We start from the raw sequence: 20320 nt of genomic DNA, 5'->3' as shown, positions 1-20320 counted from the left end.
TTTTCTCTGCCTGCTCCCATCTTAACTATTCTCTTTAGATTTTTTTTGTTGATTTAAAAGAGTTGTTATTTCAATTCATCCCTCAAATTTAGAATGACTAACTGTGCATGAATCTAAGAATGATTCCAAGTTGGGAGCAAGGGTTCTAGTCACTTAGCTATGTCCAGGCACAGACATTATGGAATATGTGGGTTGTGTGAAATAAGAGGTGTTTAATAAGGTGCTGGTGGAGCTGGTGTTGGGGTCACATTTGGTGGCAGAGACTGAACTCCAAAGCCAAACACCAAGGACCCGACACTTCTCCCTTCATCCTATATGATTTTCGGTAACTTGCTTGTGACCTAGCCAACGTGGCTGAAACTTAGAAGTGGAAAAGAAGCGGGAACTTCTCTCCTTGGAAGATGTTCCCAGGGTGATTGCTGTCATCATCTAATGTAATAAAACCTCTTTTCTTTGTTGTTTAGGTAATCTGACATCTTGAGGATTTTGTTCCCCATGAAGAGGAAACATTTCAAAGGAACTTTAGGATGTGAAAGAAGAAATCTCCATGGACTCTGCGTGGATGGTGCGTCTGTCCATCTCTCATTGAGGCCATGAGATCTTCTAATCCCTTGGGTGTTTCCATGTTCTCCAGCAAGAACACTTCCACTTCATTTGGTGCCATGGGAAAAACCTGAAGGTCAGGAAGAATTGCTCCTGATCTTGTGGCTTTTTCCAGGATTACAGAACATGACAGTTGGACATCATTCGTGTTATCTTTCAGAGGCAAACCAAAGAACGTGATCCCTCATTCTCTGGTGTTTTGGCACCTGCTCATTTTTACTCTTGTTTCTGTTGCTTGTGCCTTCTGATCATCTTATGTGATCACTGAGCCATCCTTCAAGTTTCACAGCACGACTTGCAGGCATCTGGACTCCTCAGAGGCTTGCTCATGGCTCAGTGGGCCAGCATCCAGGGGCATTATCATGAGGCACTGCATTAATTGCTGCATCCAACTGTCACCTGACGACGTACAGACACAGCAGGTCAGCTGCCGAGGAGGCTCACATCACGGTCGCCAGGAGTGCCCAGTGTGCAAAGCAGAAAACAAAATTGTGTTTCGAGTGGACGGTAAGCAAATGAACTTGCTGGCTGTTCTCGAAGTGAGGGCTGAAGGGAATGAGAGCTGGGGTGGGTTTTTGCGCTTCAAGAAGGGGAAGCGATGCAGCCTCATTTTTGGATTGATAATAATGACATTGGTGATGGCTTCTTACATCCTTTCTGGGGTCCACCAAGAACTTCTGATCTCATCGCCTTTCCATTATGGAGCCTTCCCCAGCAATCCCAGCTTGATGGAGGGCGAAAATCCGAGTGACGCAAAAGAGCATCATCACCAATCCTCTGTAAATAATATTTCATACGTGAAGGACTATCCAAGCATTAAGTTAATTATCAACAGCATCACATCCAGGATTGAGTTCACCACCAGACAGCTCCCAGACGTAGAAGATCTCAAGAAGCAGGAATTGCACGTGAGTAGCCCGATGCGCATCTCCGTTGACTGATTTTCCTATCATCACCTTTGGCAGGAAAGTGACCAAAAATTTCCCAAGTGTAATAGTGGTAATTTGACAGCCTTATGGATGAGGGTTCACTGAGAGGGCTGTGTCCATGCTGTTAATGCCAACAAGGGAACTCTGTATTAAATGGCACAGCTAAAACGGTTGAAGGAACCCCCCTTTCTAATAATTCCTTTCTAGGATGTTTTGCTTGAAAGGTGGTCCTGGCAGTTAAAATTACTTTTGTAGATCACTCTCTAGTCTGTCCTAAATCACAGTGTTTGTCTCTAACGGCCACTTAAATATACAACTATATAGTCGTGTGTGTGAGTAAAATAAATCATGGTAGAATGGATTTTGATGGAACTTGTATTTTCATTCTCTTCATATTTTATTTTTATTGGGGTTTTGGGAAAAGCATGGTCATTGTTTACCAAGTTTACTTTTAGTATTTAGTCATCATCCAATAATACTTCCCATGCGAACGTTGTAATAAGCCTCAGTGTAGGATCATATTGAGGACAGAGTGTGTTTTCCCCTCTCAGTGTGTCTCTCCGTTTTGGTCTCTTTCTGTTGCAGATGTTTTCCGTCATCCCACACAAATTTCTTCCCAACAGTAAGAGCCCCTGTTGGTACGAGGAATTCACAGGCAGGAACACCACCGACCCCTACCTGACCAACTCCTACGTACTCTACTCCAAGCGTTTCCGCTCCACCTTTGACACGCTGCGCAAGGCTTTCTGGGGCCACCTGTCCCACGCACACGGCAAGCACTTCCGCCTCCGCTGCCTGCCGCACTTCTACATCATTGGGCAGCCCAAGTGCGGCACCACCGACCTCTACGACCGCCTGCGGCTGCACCCGGAAGTCAAGTTCTCTGCCATCAAGGAACCGCATTGGTGGACCCGGAAGCGCTTTGGTGCGTGCCGCCATGTCCCCACGGCAAGGGTGCTTCAGGCGCCTTCACTCTGTCACTCCTTCCGGGGTCAGGGGAGTGGGAGCCCTGAGACTGACCTGAGCGGGGCATTCTGGGAGGTTCCAGGAGGAAGGCAGGTGGGGAAATGAGAAAACACGCTGAGAGGCGGAGATCAGAGAGTTCTGTGGTTTAGAGATCCCCAGGCAGACACCCAGCAGGACTGAGTACCCAGCTTCTGATCACCTGGTGAGCATTTATACAGTGCCGGCAGTGTGCAAGGCCAGTGAAAGGGTGCCGGATGGGCACTCTTCTTGTCCTGAAGGGCCTTGGGACATGCATCATCCAGGTGGACGTTTGTTGGGGCCTGTCCGCTCCCAGCTCCCAGCTCAGTGCTGTTCCTGCTGGAGCCTCCGCACCCACACCCCTGCACTAGGAGGAGGCAGGAGAAAGAAAGGCGGCTGTGTCTGGCCAGGTTTCAGCTTCCTGCTGGAGCATCCCAGGACCTGAGCCTGTCACTGAGCTGCTTCCCGCCTCTTCTCTGACGTGCCTGCCCCTTGGGCCTCAGAGGGTCAGAATGAAAGCCCCATGAAGGTAATTCTGGCCCCCCCCCCCCCCCCCCCCCGCTCACAGCACCCCTTTCCCAGGAGGTTGACAGTAGCCACCACCCCATGACTACTGCAGGCTGGTTTCTGCTCCACCCAGCCCTGAGCCAGCCTGAGCCACCCCCTCAGCCCCCAGGGTCACTGTTTCCTCTCCTCAGCCTTTTCCCTTCTTCCAGGAGACGTTTGGTCACTGGAGCTAAGGGATGACAAATGCAAAAGTCTGGGTGAGCCTGGAGGGCGGTTTCCATGGAAAGGACCTAGGTTGCTTGGAAAGAAATTTTGAAAGCTTTTCTTAGTACAACCTAAGTTGAGATCAACCCTTAGTGTGTTTCTGACAGACGTTTGACTTAATCCTTTTGATGTTCGTCCCAAAGTGAACAGAAGTGTAAATATGTCTTTTGTGGTTTGGCAGCGGCAGCTGTGGAAGCCAGAGTTTCTGTGCTCATCTTTAGGGGGCCCTCCCCTGCAGAACTCACTGTCTTTCCCTGTGAAAACCAGGTTCCCGCTGGTCAAGGGGAGAGTCATGGGGGCATGCAGCCTCTGGAGTCTGGTGTCTGGTATCACCTTGAACCTCTTGCTATTTTGCCTGTGGATACTCTCTCTCCACTTTCCATTAGCCTTGGTGGCTGTGGTTTGGGGCAGTGTGTTGTCAATACATTTTCAAGGAAAATTTACCCACCTCTCAGGCAAGGGACAATTTAGGCTGCTTGTGGCTGATGCCAGAATCACTCAGGTGTCCATCTAGGGACCATCAGTTCTCCTTATTGTTTGGAGAAATGGATAGACTTCCTGATGGAAAAGAACCTCTGGAAGGTGCTGGGGAGCCCTGACAAAAAAAAGACGAATCTGAGCTTCAGAGGTTATGGCTCCTCTGATAGAAGGTGTTTTCTTGTGATTCGTCGTGTGTATTCTGATGCCATTGCTGCCCCGCCCCTGGGAGACCTCACGTGGTGCCCGTGTTAACCAGCCCCGACCTCTCTGGCCCTCTAAGTAGACCCGATTATAGTTCTTTGAACAGGTGTGCCATCCTTTCAGGGGCTACTGTGCACCCGAGTGGTGGTGTGTTCCATCCCTCAAAGCACATACGGCTCAAAAGAGGGTGGCCGGTTTGCAGACATTCCTCCATCTCTTGTAGCTCATGGGGTCAAGCCTTGGCTACTGCAGTGGGGCCCTCAGACCTTTCCATCCGTCTGTGGTCACTCCCTGGAGGCCACCAGCCCAGCGTGGTAGCTTTGTCCTCAGTAACCCCTGCTTCCTGGTTCTTGTAGGAATCGTCCGCCTGAGGGATGGGCTGCGGGACCGCTATCCTGTGGAAGACTACCTGGACCTCTTTGACCTGGCCGCACACCAGATTCATCAAGGACTGCAGGCCAGCGCTGCGAAGGAGCCGAGCAAGATGAATAGAATCATTATCGGTATGGCTTCCGTGGAGCTCCTGCCATGGGCCAGGCCGGGCTTCACTGCACCTGCAAGCATTTGCATGACATTTGCCCTCAGCTGCTGAGTGCCTATTTCCCCAGTGACTCCCCCCACGTCTCTCCCCCTGTGTAAAATGTTCATATTGTTTGTGCAATTTTCCATAAAGCAAAAGCGTTTAGTAGACTCTCTAGTTCGTGGAGACTCAAGTGCACCTGAAATGGCTTTTTAAAAACGTTGCCGTTTCTTGCTTTTATTAAAGTTAAGCTTGCATGCTGGATTTCTTTTCGTGATACGCCCATCTGAGTAAGTTTGGACAGGGGATCATGAATGCAAAATGAACCAATTAGTCATCGGTTTAATTCTTGTGGCCTCTTCTGGCCTCTGGGACCCTGTGAAGATGGAGGTGGCCTCTCCTGAAATAGACACATCTCTCGTGCATCATGGGTGACTGATTGCTGTTGGAAAAGCTTCAGTCTTGTCAGCCTAATGCCTTTAGACATTCAAAATGAGGTGGTTTGATTAGCAATCATTTTTTTTTTTAATTCACAAGGATGTTTTATAAAAAACACATCTGTTCACGCTCTCTATTGGCTTCAGCTTAAAAGACATTTATCCACTTACACCTCTGAGAGAGAGAAATCAAATCACATATTTTTCTTAAATTGGTTACCTGAGGCAGCGATCTATTTTTTCGTTTTAAATCTATTATATTTTGATTCTCTGAATTCGGTTACACTATCAGTGACTAAGAAGAATTGTAATCTACCATCTGAAAGACGGCTGTTTACTTATATGTCCCATGTCCAAGGGGACAGACTTACATGCTGAAGCTCTGATTTATTTATTTTTAACTCGAAGAACTCGAGTCCTAGAAGCCAGATGAGAGCATACCCTCTTACTCAGTCCGAACTGGGTACTAGCTGTTTTCTTGCAGCCATGAGTTAACACCCAAATTACAAATCGTAACTAATATTTGACTGCGGCTCAAATACACTGTGGGCTTCGCTGGTGGCTCAGTTGGTAAAGAATCTGCGCAGTGCGGGAGACCCTGGTTTGATCCCTGGGTCAGGAAGATCCCCTGGAGAAGGAAATGGCAACCCACTTCAGTATGCTTGCCTGGAAAATCCTATGGACAGAGGAGTCTGGCAGGCTACAGTCCATGGGGTCACAAGAGTTGGACACGACTTAGTGACTAAGCCACCACCACCCTTACCATATACCTCTGGGAAAATCTCATGTTCTTGTGAAAGAGCTAAAAGTCTATACCTCCTAAGGTTGGGAAATAGAGCCTAAGCTAATGAATAAAAAAAGGAAGGCTTTAGTTTGGTTTTCTCATTTTATTTACTTCTAGATTTAGAAATGAAAACTAAAGAATATATCCATGCTCTGATGTTTACCTGAAGCAGAGTTTGTTGAGTTTTATGGTAGATGGAAAGCTGGCATCTAGCCCGGGCTGTGCCACCAGCGAGCTCTGTGCCATGAGACAAGTTGGTCTTTGTGTTCCTGAACTCAGTCTACTCATCTGTAAAATGGGTTTGTTGGACCAGATCAGTTCTGGGTTCCTCCAAACCCTAAAACTCTGCTTCAGCTTCTTCTGGTTAGATCCCTGGAAGAAGCTTACTGGTCTTTCTTCATCTTGGCCAATGGATCATAGAGAGCCCTTTCTCGGTCGTCTGGGCTAATGGCTGGAGTCAGGAAGGACTCCAGTGGCTGGGTTCTCTGGGCTGGGGATCAATACATGTGGAAAGGCTGCTGCCCTCTCTCAGGGCTCTCAAGGTCCCCTGCTCTGCCCTGTCAAAGTGCTCAAGTGAAGCTCTGATGGTTTATTGAATTATTGATCTTCTCCTAGGTTGTAAGGTTTGAGATTAAAGGGGATTGTCTGTCTTGTTTCTGTCATCTATCTATAGTGCCAAGCACAGTGCTGGGCACATTTTAGACACCAAATCAGAGCTTTCTGCATGGATGGATGAAGGATGGGTGAATGATGGATGGAGGATGAATGAAAGATGGATGGGTAGATGGACAGACAGATAAATGGACAAGCATAGAACCAGTTCATTTATGAAATTGACAAAATTTGTGCCAACTTAGTTCTAGGTACTTTCCTTGGCCTAATATTCTCTTATTCATTGTGAGTAGAATTTTCAAAGGACTTCAGATTGGCTTGTTTTTTTCTGTGTTCTACGGTATTACCTCTTAAAAAAAATAGAAAGAAAGATCAGAATAGAAATACTCACCTGGACATGATTGCACATCCAACAGAATAAATAGGAGCCTGCTAACTCTCCGCATAACTGTGATGTGCTCATCAGTGATCAAAGAGACTCAGTCTTCAAGCTCAGATTTTCCCTGAATAAATGACTTTGAGACGTGTCATATAGTCCCGTGTACGATGTCGGGAAATCAAATGTATAATGAATTGATTGATTTGCCTTTCTTTCTGAATCTCTGAAGACTATTCCTAAAAAAAAAAAAAAAAAAAAAGGAACCAGTTCAAGTCTATGAGATAGAAATGCTGAAAGGTCTGTGTGTTGGCCTCACCCCTGGCCTAGAATGTGCTTAACTGACCTCATCATGCTTCAGTCATGCAGACCGTGATCAAACAGGCTAGAACCAGCTTCCCGTTCACCCAGCCAGCACCGAGTGAATCCCAGCTGTGTGCCAGGCCATGGGGTGGATGGGCACGGAGGACCAAGGTCCCATGAGCCTTCCCGCAAAGCCTCCCTCTTCAAGTGTGCTTGGGGACTGACCCTTGTGATTTCAAGGGAAGATTGATGTGGATTGCCTGCAGTTTCCTAATGAGAGTCAGCTTGCCCGAACTCCTCCTTCACCCCTGATGCCTTTTGAAGGAAACCATCTAATATATTCCCAGCGGGCCCTTAAAATGCCATGGAGCTGTGCGCCGTAGGCAAAGTTAAACATCGTGAAATTGGGAGGCCAGATGCTCATAGAGGTTTTTCTGTCACATCCTGGAGAGAGGAGCTGGGAGGAAGAGGGATGCTCAGTGTGGCTCAGATCGCCTTCATCTCCAGATGGAGGTCCTTGCAGGGAGGGGGTGACGGTGTGGCAGAGGGCGGTCATCAGCCTCCTCTTCCCAGAGTCTGGTCTGCCCGCTTCCTGGACCAGCTCACCCGTGCACAGCTGTTTTAGACGGCATCACAGCCAGGTGTGGCCCCTAGTTCAGGCCACTCTGTGGGAGCCCGTAATTCAGCCCCACTCACTTGCAGCGTTTTCTGTTTCTAGGTGAGGCCAGCGCCTCCACCATGTGGGACAACAACGCCTGGACGCTCTTCTATGACAACGGCACAGACGGCGAGCCCCCCTTTCTGACCCAGGACTTCATCCACGCCTTCCAGCCAGACGCAAAGCTGATTGTCATGCTCAGGGACCCTGTGGAGAGGTGAGCAGTGTATTCGTGGGTTTTTTTGTTTTGGGAAAAGAAAAGGCAGTTTTGAAGGCCAGTCTTCCTTCTCATCGCAGGCAAGATTTTGCTGCTTCTTCTTTAAATAAACAGGCTTAACATGTGATGTTACTGCTATTTCTTATGTAAACGTTATTCTTGGGGCAATCTTCACTGCTTCTAAACAAACTGTGGATTGTTTCCTTAGCCATTCTGACCCTAGCCTGCGGGCCTTCAGCCTCTGCCGGTCTGGCCTGGGGATGTGGGACTGCCCCTTGAGTGATGTCCAGGCGTGAGGAATGCCCTTGGAATCAGGGGTGTCGGATTTCTCTGTAGGGTTTAACTCCTATAGTTCTTTGTCCTCTGCCTTGATTGATGCCTTTATCCTGTCGGCTCTGAAAGTGCCAGCTGCACCTTTCCGAGAGGAAGAACACGACAGAGCTGCTCTGTTGTGCAGTGTGGCAGCTGCTCAGTGTGGATGAGGCCAGGCTAGCGTGGTCCCGAACAGACTGGGTGAGGCTGGCGGGCCAGCGCTAGGCCATGCTGATGTCATTGACAATGGCTGTGTGCGTGGCAGAATCTTAGGGCTGCCAGGACTTAAAATCATTTAGTCCATCACGTCCCCTCTGGCCTGACCAGTACCCCTGCCCCAGAGACAAGAGGCTCCATTCTGGTCCAGGAGTTCCCATCCAGGACAACCCAGTTCCGCTTAGACAGCCCAGTGAGAGCATCCTTCCTACATTGACCCCAAGGCTATCTTTTGGGAGTGTCTACACTTTGGACCCATTTTTTTCCCCATAGAGCTACATAGATCAGGTCTAATCCTTCAAATGGGAAAGCCTGCAAGATATAGAAGATGTTGTCAGGGCCCTGTGTCTTCTTTCCTTTGGACTAAATGCCTCTTGTTATGGGTTATTATAGGGGCTTCCCAGCTGGCACTAGTGGTAAAGAACACGCCTGCCAATGCAGGAGACATGAGATGTGGGTTTGATCCCTGGGTCAGGAAGATCTCCTGGAGGAGGGCATGGCAACCCACTCCAGTATTCTTGTCTGGAGAATCTCATGGACAGAGGAGCCTGGAGGGCTGTATTCCATGGGGTCACAAATAGTTGGACAGGACTGAAGTGACTTAGCACACAGCACAAGGGTTATTATGCCCCACGCCCCCACACACGCCAAAGATGTGTGTGAACTTGACCCTGTTGGGAAATAGAATCTTTGCTGATGGACTCAGGTTAAGATGAGGTCACACTGGAGGAGGGTGGGCCCTAACCCAGGAGCTGGTGTCCTTTTGGGGAGAGGAACTGTGGGGCCCGGGATCCACAGACACAGGGAGAAAGTTGCGTGAGAATGAGGCAGAAGTGTGATGCTCCCAAACCCCCGAGGACCGCCAGGGATGGCCGGGACTGAGGCCCGGAACAGACTCTCCTCGGAAGCCCCAGAGTGAACCAGCCCTGCTGACACCTGGACTTCAGACTTCGGGCTTTCAGAAGCGTGAGAGAATAAATTCCTGCTGGAATAAGCACCAAGTCGGTGGTAATTCATTATTAGCAGTCCTAGGACACTAACCGGAGAAGGCAATGGCACCCCACTCCAGTACTCTTGCCTGGAAAATCCCACGGATGGAGGAGCCTGGTGGGCTGCAGTCCATGGGGTCTCGAAGAGTCGGACACGACTGAGCGACTTCACTTTCACTTTTCACTTGCATGCATTGGAGAAGGAAATGGCAACCCACTCCAGTGTTCTTGCCTGGAGAATCCCAGGGACAGGGGAGCCAGGTGGGCTGCTGTCTATGGGGTCGCGCAGAATCGGACACGACTGAAGCGACTTAGCAGCAGCAGCAGGACACTAACACACCCCTGGTTCCTTCCTCAGATGGCAGACATTGCTGGCCCTGTAGCCTTGTGAATGATAATCGTTTTAAAAACACCCATAATCTCCCACCCAAATAATCGATATTTTTATTTTGGTTTGTTTTCTTCCAAGCTAATACTTATCTATGCAGAGAAGTGTTGTGTGTGTGTGTGTGTGTGTGTGTGTACAGCTGTGTGAATATACAGTCTCACATCTTGCTTCTTTCGTTTCGAACTCTTGGCTTACCTCTGCGGGCCCCATGTGGGTCTTGGAGTGAACGCTGTGCCCTGCAGTGATCTGGTCAGAGAGCTGGATGGCCCCTGCCCCGTCCCCACCCCTGCAGACCCCCTGTGGCGGCCATCTGGATGCTGCAGATGGTTCCACTCTGCCTGCTGCACCTCCTCCAGCCTCGGGAGTCCCTCCATGCTGGTCCCGAGGCTGCCCTGACCTCGGGGCAGCTCGCCATGTCCTGCCTGCCGCTTCCCACACATCGGGAGACAGGAATTCGGCCCTTCTGCTCAGGGAGTGGGCTGGCGCACCGCCCCCCACCCAGCTTGAGAACAGTTGACCCAAACCAGCGGTGCTCTCGTGTGTACGTGATTACATAACCGTCAGCCTTGAAAGGCCCGGTGACTAAGTGACCCTGCACTGCCCGCAGAGGTGTTTCCACAGCTGCTCCCCCAGGCCACCCCCGCTGCGGCTCACGAGCCTGGAACATTCTCTCAGAAAGAGGGGGGTAGCACACTGCTTGGCCAGTGTCTTCCCGTCACATCTCCCTGTTCCTCATTCTGAAGAAGGTCACCTGCCTCGACTACAGAGGGCCGAGAAGGTGAGACTCGGCTCTGTCGCCCCCTGGGCACAGAAACGGGAGCCTGGGGGACAGGCTGCTCATGCCAGCTGCAGGCAGACAGGTGTGGGTGTTGCGGTCTGCAGTTCAGCCAGGGCTAAGGGGTAAGTGTGGCACCCAAGAGGGAAGGAGCAGCTAGTGGAGAGTGCAGAGAAAGGCCTTTCTGGAAGAGCTGAGGCCAGGCGGGGTTTTGAGGGCTGAGTAGAAGTTTGCCAAGGAAGGAGCGAGGGACATAGTCAAGGGGAAGGGGCAGGGAGGATGGAGAGCGCAAAGGAAAGGACTGCGTGTTCTCTCAGAGAGCGGAGCCAGCTTCTGTGGGCGCGTCCGTCTCCCCACAGTTCTCATTCCACCTCTGGGGACATGGGAACCGTGAAGACAATCTTTGGACAGCAAGGGCCATCATGCTGCCCAGGTTCAGACATGGAACCAGGGGCCAGACCTGCCCGACTCACCTCTCAGACCCCAGCCCATAGTTCCTCTTTTAGTAGGTGGCCATCCCAAGGAGTCTTGTCTCCTTTTTTTTTTTTTAAAGAACAAATGCTCTGTTTATACTGGAAACTGAAAGTTCTTGCCTTCCTGCCACTCACTCAACAGAAGGAGTTCATCAGTTACAATGTTCACTGATTCCCAGTCACATGCTGGGCACTCCTCTTGGTGCTGAGCAGGCGCATATAGACGCCTGCCCTCCAGGAGCTGCACTTTGTCAGGAGAGGCACTGATCCTCACGCACCTGTGATGGTGCGGAGGAGGGCAGGATGCCATGGCAACACACAGCCTCCTCAGGAAGCTGACCCTGCCGAGGGACTGCTGACTGTATTTCTCATCAACTGCGGTGTCACAGATCACCCAGCAACCTGGCAGCTGAAGACAGCACACTTAACTATCTCACACTGTCTTCCATGGGGCAGAACCCAGCACAGCTTTGCTCTCCCAACGCTGTCATCAAGGTGTCACCAGGGCAGGGTCTCATCCGAAGGCTCGGTAGGGGAAGGATCTGCTGTCGAGCTCATGAAGTTGTTGGCAGAATTCAGTTCCCCAAGAAGTGTGGGAAGAGGGCCACAGTTCTTTGCTGGCCATTGGCTAGAGGCTGCCCTCAGTACCTTGCCACTGGGCCACCCCGTCATCAGAAGCTGCTTGCCCCATCAGAGCCTGCAAAGGAACAAGCTGCTGCCAAGTTGGGAGCCTCCATGTTTTGTCATCTGAGCACAAGAGTGACAGCCCATCTCCTTTGCCACATTCTCAATGAGAAACAAGTCACGTGGTCCAGGACACAGGCAAGGGGAGGGGACTGCAGGGAAGAATCCCAGGGTGAGGAGAGGATCTTCGGGACCATCTTAGAAGTTACCTACTTCTCTGTGCGGCTCTCTCGCTCCTCTGGGAAACCACGCCCTTACAGCCGGAAAGAGAGGCGGCGCCGGCACAGCGCCGTGTGTGGGGGCGGCGAGCCACGTGCGCAGGGCAGTGTGTGCGCGTGTCCATCTTCTGTGGGGGTTACTGACAGCAGCAGCTGTTCCATTGCTTATTAAACGTTGATAAAGGATGGAACAATAGGAATTTCTTCTCTTTTGAGCCCCGTGACTCACGGCCTGTCTGAAATGGCTGGCTCGTTTCCCATCGCCACCAGAAAGGATGATAAATACTGGGTGTTTAGGTCACTCTTGAAGAAACAAATAGTTGGAGCCATGAGTCTTAACTGGGTCCCGGGCTATCAGCCACTTAAGCCGTTCTGTGACCTTGTACTTCTGCAAGTGGGAGATTCCCTGAGTTTCTCCCTGCCCGTGGGATTGGACCGAATTTTCTTTCCTTGTACAAATAGGCTCGGAGAGGAGTGGGGAAAACCTTCATTTCTAGTTTAAATTCACATTTAGTCTTTATGTCTATAATTGATCAAAGGCAGAGAGTTTGAAAATGTTGGAATTGTAAGCAAAATCAAATCAACCACTTTAAAGCTTCCGGAGAAGCAAGCCCATTTATCTTTCTGGCGAGGAAGAGAGAATAGTGGAATGTGGATGGGATGGTTCTTTAGGGCCAAAGGGCCAGCCAAGAATTCCTGTTGCAAGTTTCTCTATGTAAGAGATAATGACAATTTAAAATTCAAGTTTCTCGGCTAAATCGTCCCAGTTAATTAAAAAGAAGCCAACAATTACAAGCAGGGTTTTCCTTCATTTAGTTCAATTCTTAAGTAAGACTTCTTTTCAACACTGCCCACATTGGCCGCCTGCCTGTTCATTTGTGAGACAGTTGATGGAGTTTGACTCAGTGCAGAGGTGGTTACAGTCCGCAAGAAATGCAGAAAATGGCTGGGAGGTGCCCACCCCTTCAACATACTTTGTTCCAGGGATGCTTGGAGAGTGGTCCTGCACCATTATTCATGGACTTTACCATCCCTGTATCTTGGGCTTGACTTTTCGGGTGCTCTTCCCACAGTGCATGGTAACAACCACCTCAGGAGTCTTTGGTTTTCACGTTTTATGGAGAGAGGTCAAGGCAGAAGGAGAAGTCAGCTCCATAAAGGGTAGAACTTGATTTTGACCCCAGTGCCTTGAGACCCAATGTCTTGTCCCCAGAGCCGTGGAACCTGGGGAGTTATTTTCTTCATCTGCTTTTATGAACTGATTTTCTTAACAACCCACTGGGCTGGTTAAATAAATTACTCTCTTCATGGCGATCAGCTAGGAATGGAAGGAATGAGGCTGCTAATGAAATGAATCCATTTATGTGCAGTTTTTCATTCGGACAGAGAGTGATGAGCAGGAGGGAACCTTTCGACTGGAACCTTGAACCTTTCATGAATGTCATTCCATCTCCAGAGTGGCCGTTGGGGTGTGTGGGTGGTGAACAGGGATCCAGGATCTTTGTGATAGGGATGCAGCCTCAGGGACCAGAGGGTCTGTATTTGAACCCCATCTCTGCGGCTCTCTGGCTATGTGACCTTCAGCAGGTTATTCAACCTCTCTATGTCTTCTTTCTTCCTCATTGATGGAGTGAGGGGAAATAGTCCTATATCTGGGGCTTCTAGGGTGGCTCAGACGGTAAAGAATCTGCCTGCAATGCAGGAGACCCAGGTTCCGTCCCTGGGTCGAGAAGATGCCCTGGAGAAGGAAATGGCTACCAAGTCTGGTATTCCTGCCTGGAGAATTACATGGACTAGAGGAGTCGGGTGGATTACAGTCCGTGGGTTTGCCTAGAGTCGCACATGACTGAGCAAGTAACACTTTCACTTTCAGTCACGGGTCTTGGGTTGTGAGGATGAAGTGACTTAATATGTGTAGTGTGTTTAAAAGTGCTGGGCAAATGGTCACTATTATATACTTATTAGTTACTATTATCAAGCCACAATAGTAGCAGGTAATAATAACAATATCCAGACCAAGCGCTCAAATACTCAAGGAAATGTTTATCCAGCCCTCTTGATATGCTAGATGCACTGCATACACTGGAGAGCCAAGTCCTTCCCGTCTGCCCTCCTGGAGTCTTCTCCAGTGGGGAGGTGGCAACCTAGCACTCACTGATCACTTTCTTTAGCCTGGTTCAGTGCTAAGTCCTTTTCAGTCTTTGCCTCCTGTGAACTTTGCAAGCAGGTGAGAGGGCTGTCTTGACATGTCACAGCTAATGTGTGTGGGCTCAGTGGGGTTAAGTCACCTATCAGCTGTCACCTGGTTAATAAGTGGCCGGACTGGGATTTGATCCCATGTCACTTGGCCTGAGGGGCCAAGCTTTTCATCTCTGTCATAGGTCAGTTATTGGGAGGCCGACTGTACGGCAGAGGGTACAGGAGGTTTATCAGTTTATCAGACACGCTCAGTTGTGTGTGACTCTTTGTGACCCCATGGACTGCAGCACACCAGGCTGCCCTGTCCTTAACTATCTCCCAGAGCTTGCTTAAACTCATGTCTCATCCTCTGTCGTCCTCTTCTCCTCCCGCCTTCAGTCTTTCCCAGCATCAGGTTCTTTTCAAATGAGCCAGTTCTTGGCATCAGATGGCCAAAGTATTGGAGTTTCAGCTTCAGCATCAGTCCTTCCAATGAATATTCGGGACTGATTTCCTTTAGGATGGACTGGTTGGATCTTCTTGCAGTCCAAGGGACTCTCAAGAGTCTTATCCAACACCATAGTTCAAAAGCATCAATTCTTCGGTGCTCAGCTCTCTTTAGAGTCCAACTCTGACATCCATACATGACCACTGAAAAAACTATTGCCTTGACTAGACAGAACTTTGTTGGCAAAGTAATGTCTCTGCTTTTTAATATGCTGTCTATCTGGGTCATAACTTTTCTTCCAAGGAACAAGTGTCTTTTTATTTCATGGCTGCAGTCACCATCTGCAGTGATTTTGGAGCACCCCCCCTCCCCCCGGCAAAATGAAGTTTACAGGGCTTGCTTTTGGGCCAGCCCCTGTGAGGGGCGACAGGGCAGGACCGACAGAGGGAGAGGTCACAACAGGGGTCTCAGCCAACCACTTCCTTGAAGCATCTCCCATCCACCGGCCATTGGCTGTGTCTGCCCTGGGGAGGTGTAACCTTGGGTGGGGCAGGTCTTTCGGTGAAGGGACTGAACCTGTGAGCCATGAGCAGGATGGAGGCTCCCCACTTGGGCAGAGTTCTGTGATCAGTAAGGATGCCAGTCTGCGTAGATGCCTAAGCCTGGACTCAGCTCCTTCACTTGTGTCCACACGGGTGAGAGCAGGATCCTGACCCAGGGCGTGGACCAGCTTGTGGAGCAGGGAGATGAGCCGGATTGACGCTTCTGAAATTGTCGTGCGCCCATACTACTGATGAGCGTCTCTCTGGCAACTCAGCCGCTGCTGAAAACCTCGCACCAGCCCAGCTTCTCCAGGTCACTGGAAGCATTGACTGGTGTGCGGTAGACGTGTTCTCAGGCAGAACAGGAGCTCTAGCATTCCAAGGCTGAGGGATGTTTTCTCTATAGCAGATTTTGCATGAAGACTGAAAAGCAGGCCGTTCCCTAGCACTGACAGATTAATTTTTAATGTAAACGAGCTCAAAGGGAAATTAGGAGAACTCCCTTGTGGGCAAGAGATGGAATCCGGTGGAGGTGGGCGTGGCGCTGAAATGTACAGGTCATGACACCCGCAGCATCACGCACCCCCGCCACCTAAGGCCTCGCCCTCCTCCCTTTTCCCTCTTTAAGACCTTGGAGGTTTTGGAATCCCAGGCAGCAGTCTTCAGAAAGACTGTAGCGGAGTGTCCTAAGCCGCGGGTTAATTTCCTGGTGAATTTGGGCGTTCTGCTTCTCAGAAGCTGCCTGTCTGGGTGTCACCGACATACCTTGGTATGGGCCCTAACGGTGACACCAGGTCCCTTTGATCAGGCTGCACTGTGAGCTGCCAGGGAAGGGAGAGGGAGCTGGCCCGCTCTGGGTCAGGGCCACAGGCCCCATCCTCTGAAGGCCGTTTGGGAGTGTCCGTCCGGGGAGGGATCTCATCTTGTTACTGGTGGGAGAAAAGCCATCGTGCTGAAAACCCCCATGTGTTTAACACTGTTTATTTTTTTGGGAAGTTTTTACAAAGTCATTGGCAGTCCTCAGTATTCCCACATGGACTGTTTGCAGAAGGAGGCTCTGTGTGCCGGGGAGCATGGGGAAGAAGAGCCTGCTGTGTGTCTGTCTGCAGAGATTGGAAGCTGGTGGGGGCGTGGGGTGCCGACGCTAGGCTGCCAGGAGGAGTTGGGGGCCTCTCCCACCCAGGGTGTGGGGGCTGACGAGTGAGGGTGGCCCATGTCCCGGACCGGCCAGCCTGGGTGGGGATGGTGGCCATTGCTCCGCGGTGGGGTCTCCCACCTGGGGGTCCCGGCCTGGCCTTGCTGCTGCTGTAACCTGGGGTAGCCCAACCATTCTTGGCGCCTGCCTTTTCTCTTTTCCCCTGGTCTCAGGGTCTCGGGCACATTTCCTGTGAAAGTGCTTTGTGAGCCACATGGGACTCGTGGGTGGAGGGCTGCTGGCATGGCCTCCACCCACAGAGGTTCACCGAGGCCCCGCGACTGGATGCACAGAGAGAATCAGAGCTGGGTCCAGAACGCTGCTCATGTTCAAGGGGAAGAGAAGGCCCAGCCCGGGCAGCCCTGCTTCCCTGTGGACCCTTTTTAGGCCCCAACCTAGTATGTTTTTCTCTGGCAGAAAGTGAGCTTCACCAGCATCGCACAACCTGGGTGACTCAGAGGTTTTCTCCGAATAAGCTGGTCTGGCCAGTCCCGCTTCACCGTTCCTCACGATGAGGTGTTCATGGTGCGTGAGTCAGCGGACAAAGGGCCTCCGTCCCAGCGATATTAAATGGCTGTTTTTTTCCTCATAGGAAAAGTACATATTATCGTTATTGATGACACTGTGTCAAAGGTCGGGAAGTTATCGATCAGGAATTTGGGTCTGGGTGCCAGCAAATGGACAGTAATGACGGGCTGCTCTGGCTGGCACTGTGGTTACCACGTGCACGAGACCCTCCAGGAGCCGCGGAACCCTGTGCTCTTATGGGGGCGGATTGGAAGACATGAGTGTGCCCACTCTTGGGGGCTGCCGGGGATGAACTGTGACCCTTCACATGTGTGTTGCTGGCTGGCACGCACTTCAGGGGCACAGAAGGGCTGGGGAGTGCTTGGCCCAAGGTAGGCCTGTCCAGGAGCTGTTGGTCAGCTGTCTGCAGCTTTGGCATCTGCCTGGGGTCTTTCCACCAAGCATGGCTCTCTGTGATGGCTGAGGGGTGAGCAGTAGTAAGCTGGAAAGAAGAGGAGCTCCAGGCCTCTGACGGTCTGCACTTGGCTGGATGGACCTGACACCGAGGCTCCAGCTTCTGTGGGCCTTTCAGGCTTGGGGATCTGAGTGATTTGGGACCTGGGTCCCTCTGAGGACTGACCGGTGAAAACCAGCTCTCCCTTTGGGTGATGAAAATGTAGAATTAGATGGTGCTGGTGTTTGCACAAATTTGTGCGTTTACCAAAAACTACTACATTGTTTGCTTGTTTAAAAGGGTGCATTTTATGGGGTGTGGATCATCTCTCAATTTAAAACATAGTATGAAAAAATTCACAAAAGGAGGAGAAGCCAGCCACAGGGGGTGGTCTCACCGTAGTAGCGACGTTTGAGCTGGAACCTGCGGAGTCTGCACCTAGAGGAAGGCCATGTCATGGTCTCGGAGCTAAGTGGTAAACTGAAATGAGCTGTTTGCCGTGGCCAGTGAGTATCAGCTCATCCACGGGATGAGAGATCGGGAAGTAGGGACGGGAGCCGTGAGGTACCTGGGCCTCTGCTGTGCTGGGATTTCCAGTTGCCGAGCACGTTTTCTCTTCCTGGTCATCAGGTTTCACCCTGGGTGTCTGCTGCTGTGTTACAGGTGTGATTGCGTTTCAGTCTCCTGTAACTTATTAAGTAGTTCTGTGACAGAACTGACTTTTGCTTGCAAATCACTCTGCACCTAAAACAGCAGACTTCAAAACCAAAACCCCCAAACCATCAGATGGCTAGTCCCCAACTCGGGCCAGCTGCCGATTTGCAGCTCCGTCCCTAAAGTATGAGCCTGGGGCCAGGTCCTGTCGGGTCACTGGGCTTTGGAGTTGAGCAGGTCTGGGTTGTTTTGGACCCAGCCCTGGGGCCTCCTGGGCCCCGTGACCTTGGGACACTTTGCACGATTGGAGAGGACAGAACACATCCCAACGGCTGGTTGTGAACAGGGAGGGAGATTGCACGTGTAGTGCTGAGCACAGGGCAGGCCTCAGTAGCCAGGTGCAGCCACGTAGCAGGTGGACACCAAGAGGATTCTGGGAGGCCAACCTATACAGCTCTGGAGTGAGCCTGGCTGGAGGAGAGGCCCAAGAGGTAGTGGCCACCCTTGTTTTCCTGACTATCAATACACCCAACTCTGCTCACCTGGGCTCAGAGGAGTGCCCTGCCGTTGTTGGATGAATTCAGCTGTGACCTTGGGGTAACCATCCAGATTTTGCATGGTGAGACCTGTGAGCTCACTGCTGGCCACTCTTTTGTCCCCCCTGGAAAGAGACGTGGTTCTTTCCAGAGGTACCAGGTTCAGGGAGCCCCTGCCACCTCCACTCCTATGCCCCTCTCCAGGAGTGCTGGGGTCCCAGGACCCCTGTCCTGCCCAGGAAAGACACCTCACACCCATGAGCAAGCCTGTTGTCCCAGGGCCGCCCCAGCAGCCTTCTAAAATAACCGCAGCACAGAAGGCACGGAATGTCTTATATTTGGAATAGCTGTTGGAAACAGTTCTGGCCAAATGTAACACCCATCTGTTTGGGAGGGTCTAGAGTCAGAAAATGAGGTGGTTCAGCAGGAGGGGGCTTGGCAGCACCAAAACTCAGGGCTGAGGGCAGGGATCAGGGTCAGCTGGCCCTCACTCGGCCTGGGAAGCCCTTACCCCTGCAGCCTGGACCACACCCGTTGTGCCAGACGGCCCCAGATGGAGAAAGGTTCCCCCGTATCAAACCCGGCTTTCTTCCTGAACCTTCTACCCAGGGGTCAGTCCTTCAGGAGTCTGGGACCTGTCCCCTCCCAGCTCTGAATAGCCTTTTAGCCGTTGAAGCTGGCGTCCTTCCTGCTGAGTCTCGCTTCTCCAGATGAAGTGACTCCTTCCCCTTCGCTGTCTGGCACCCGGCCCTGAAGGCGAGTGGCCTCTGGGGCTCTCACCTGGCCGGGTGGCACAGAGCAACACCCTCCCAACGTTCTCAGTGCCATGCCTTTATTAAAGCAGCCTGAGGTGCTTGCGTCCCTGCCGTTCTGTGATGATTCATTATGCACTTACGTCAGCTAAACCCCTCGTGCAGTTTCCAGGCTGGCCTCTTTCCCCTACATCATCATTGCACAGTTGGTTTTTAAAGAGTAAAATATGAATATTTAGGTTTATTTTGTTATGCTTCCACTTGTTATTTGAGTGTGCCTGTAACCCAAAGAGGGCTCTGGCTGCTCGCTGCTCAAAAGCCAATAAAGAGGCAAGATTAGTGGAAAGGAAAGTTTATTTTGGATGCCGGCATCTGGGGTGGGGGGAGTGGGTGCTTCTCCAAAGGCTCACTCCCCACCCCCTACTCCCTCCAATCAAGGGGTAAGAGCTTTTATAGACGGAGGGAGGGAGGTACGAGCAGAAACAGCACAGTCATCTCTGACAGTCATCTTGAAGTTGGCCATCAGTGATCTCACCAGCGTCATCTTGAATGTTTTAGGTACAGTTAATCTTCAGTTCCAGGGTCAGTTTGTCTCCATTTTCTTGAGGCCAGTGTTCAGAATTCCAGCAGCTTACGTCATGGTGATGGTCTGGTCATCATGTAGTTAAATTCTTCCACCTGGTGGGGGTTTCAGTATCTACATGACAGCTAACAGGGTACGGCTCAGAATATTATCTACAGCCCTTGAGGAGGAACTGAAGGTCCTTGACTTAACGATTACATTACTATTATCTAGTCTTGTTGAACTAGTTTCCTTTGTCTCTGCATTTTCTCACTTCTCTGATTAAACTTATTCTTTGGCTAACGTTGTCCCACAGACAAAGGCAGGTGGAGGACATGATCCATAGTGTCCTGCTCCGGTGTTTTGAGGTGTGTTTGGAGCCTTATTCTTGATATATCGGCTCTCCTCCTCAACGTTTTTTGAATGGTCTTAATGCATCCAAGTGACTGGCACTCTTCCAAAATCATTATCTGACTTTCTCCCCAGAGAGTAATTGTGGGGAATCACACACTCGTGTAAGTCGCTTCAGTCGTGCCCGACTCTGTGCGAACCCGTGGACTGC

The 20320-nt window shown here is 50.8% G+C and overlaps 1 protein-coding gene across 2 annotated transcripts in view; it reads left to right on the top strand.

The window, feature by feature from the left end:
• Positions 1–20320, top strand: part of CHST15 (carbohydrate sulfotransferase 15) — an 89214-nt gene that overhangs the window by 43951 nt on the left and 24943 nt on the right. For both annotated transcript variants that reach the window (XM_070781053.1, XM_070781052.1), the window contains exons 2-5: positions 465–1511; positions 2118–2457; positions 4325–4471; positions 7719–7875. In XM_070781053.1, the coding sequence (XP_070637154.1) occupies positions 966–1511; positions 2118–2457; positions 4325–4471; positions 7719–7875 (1190 nt within the window). In that variant the 5' untranslated portion in view covers positions 465–965. The remainder of the gene's footprint in view (positions 1–464; positions 1512–2117; positions 2458–4324; positions 4472–7718; positions 7876–20320) is intronic.

The sequence above is a fragment of the Bos indicus genome, chromosome 26 (genome assembly GCF_029378745.1).
Source record: "Bos indicus isolate NIAB-ARS_2022 breed Sahiwal x Tharparkar chromosome 26, NIAB-ARS_B.indTharparkar_mat_pri_1.0, whole genome shotgun sequence".
Classification (NCBI taxonomy): Eukaryota; Metazoa; Chordata; class Mammalia; order Artiodactyla; family Bovidae; genus Bos; species Bos indicus.
Note: the sequence above shows the minus strand (reverse complement) of the source record. Positions and strands in the feature narration are given on the sequence as shown.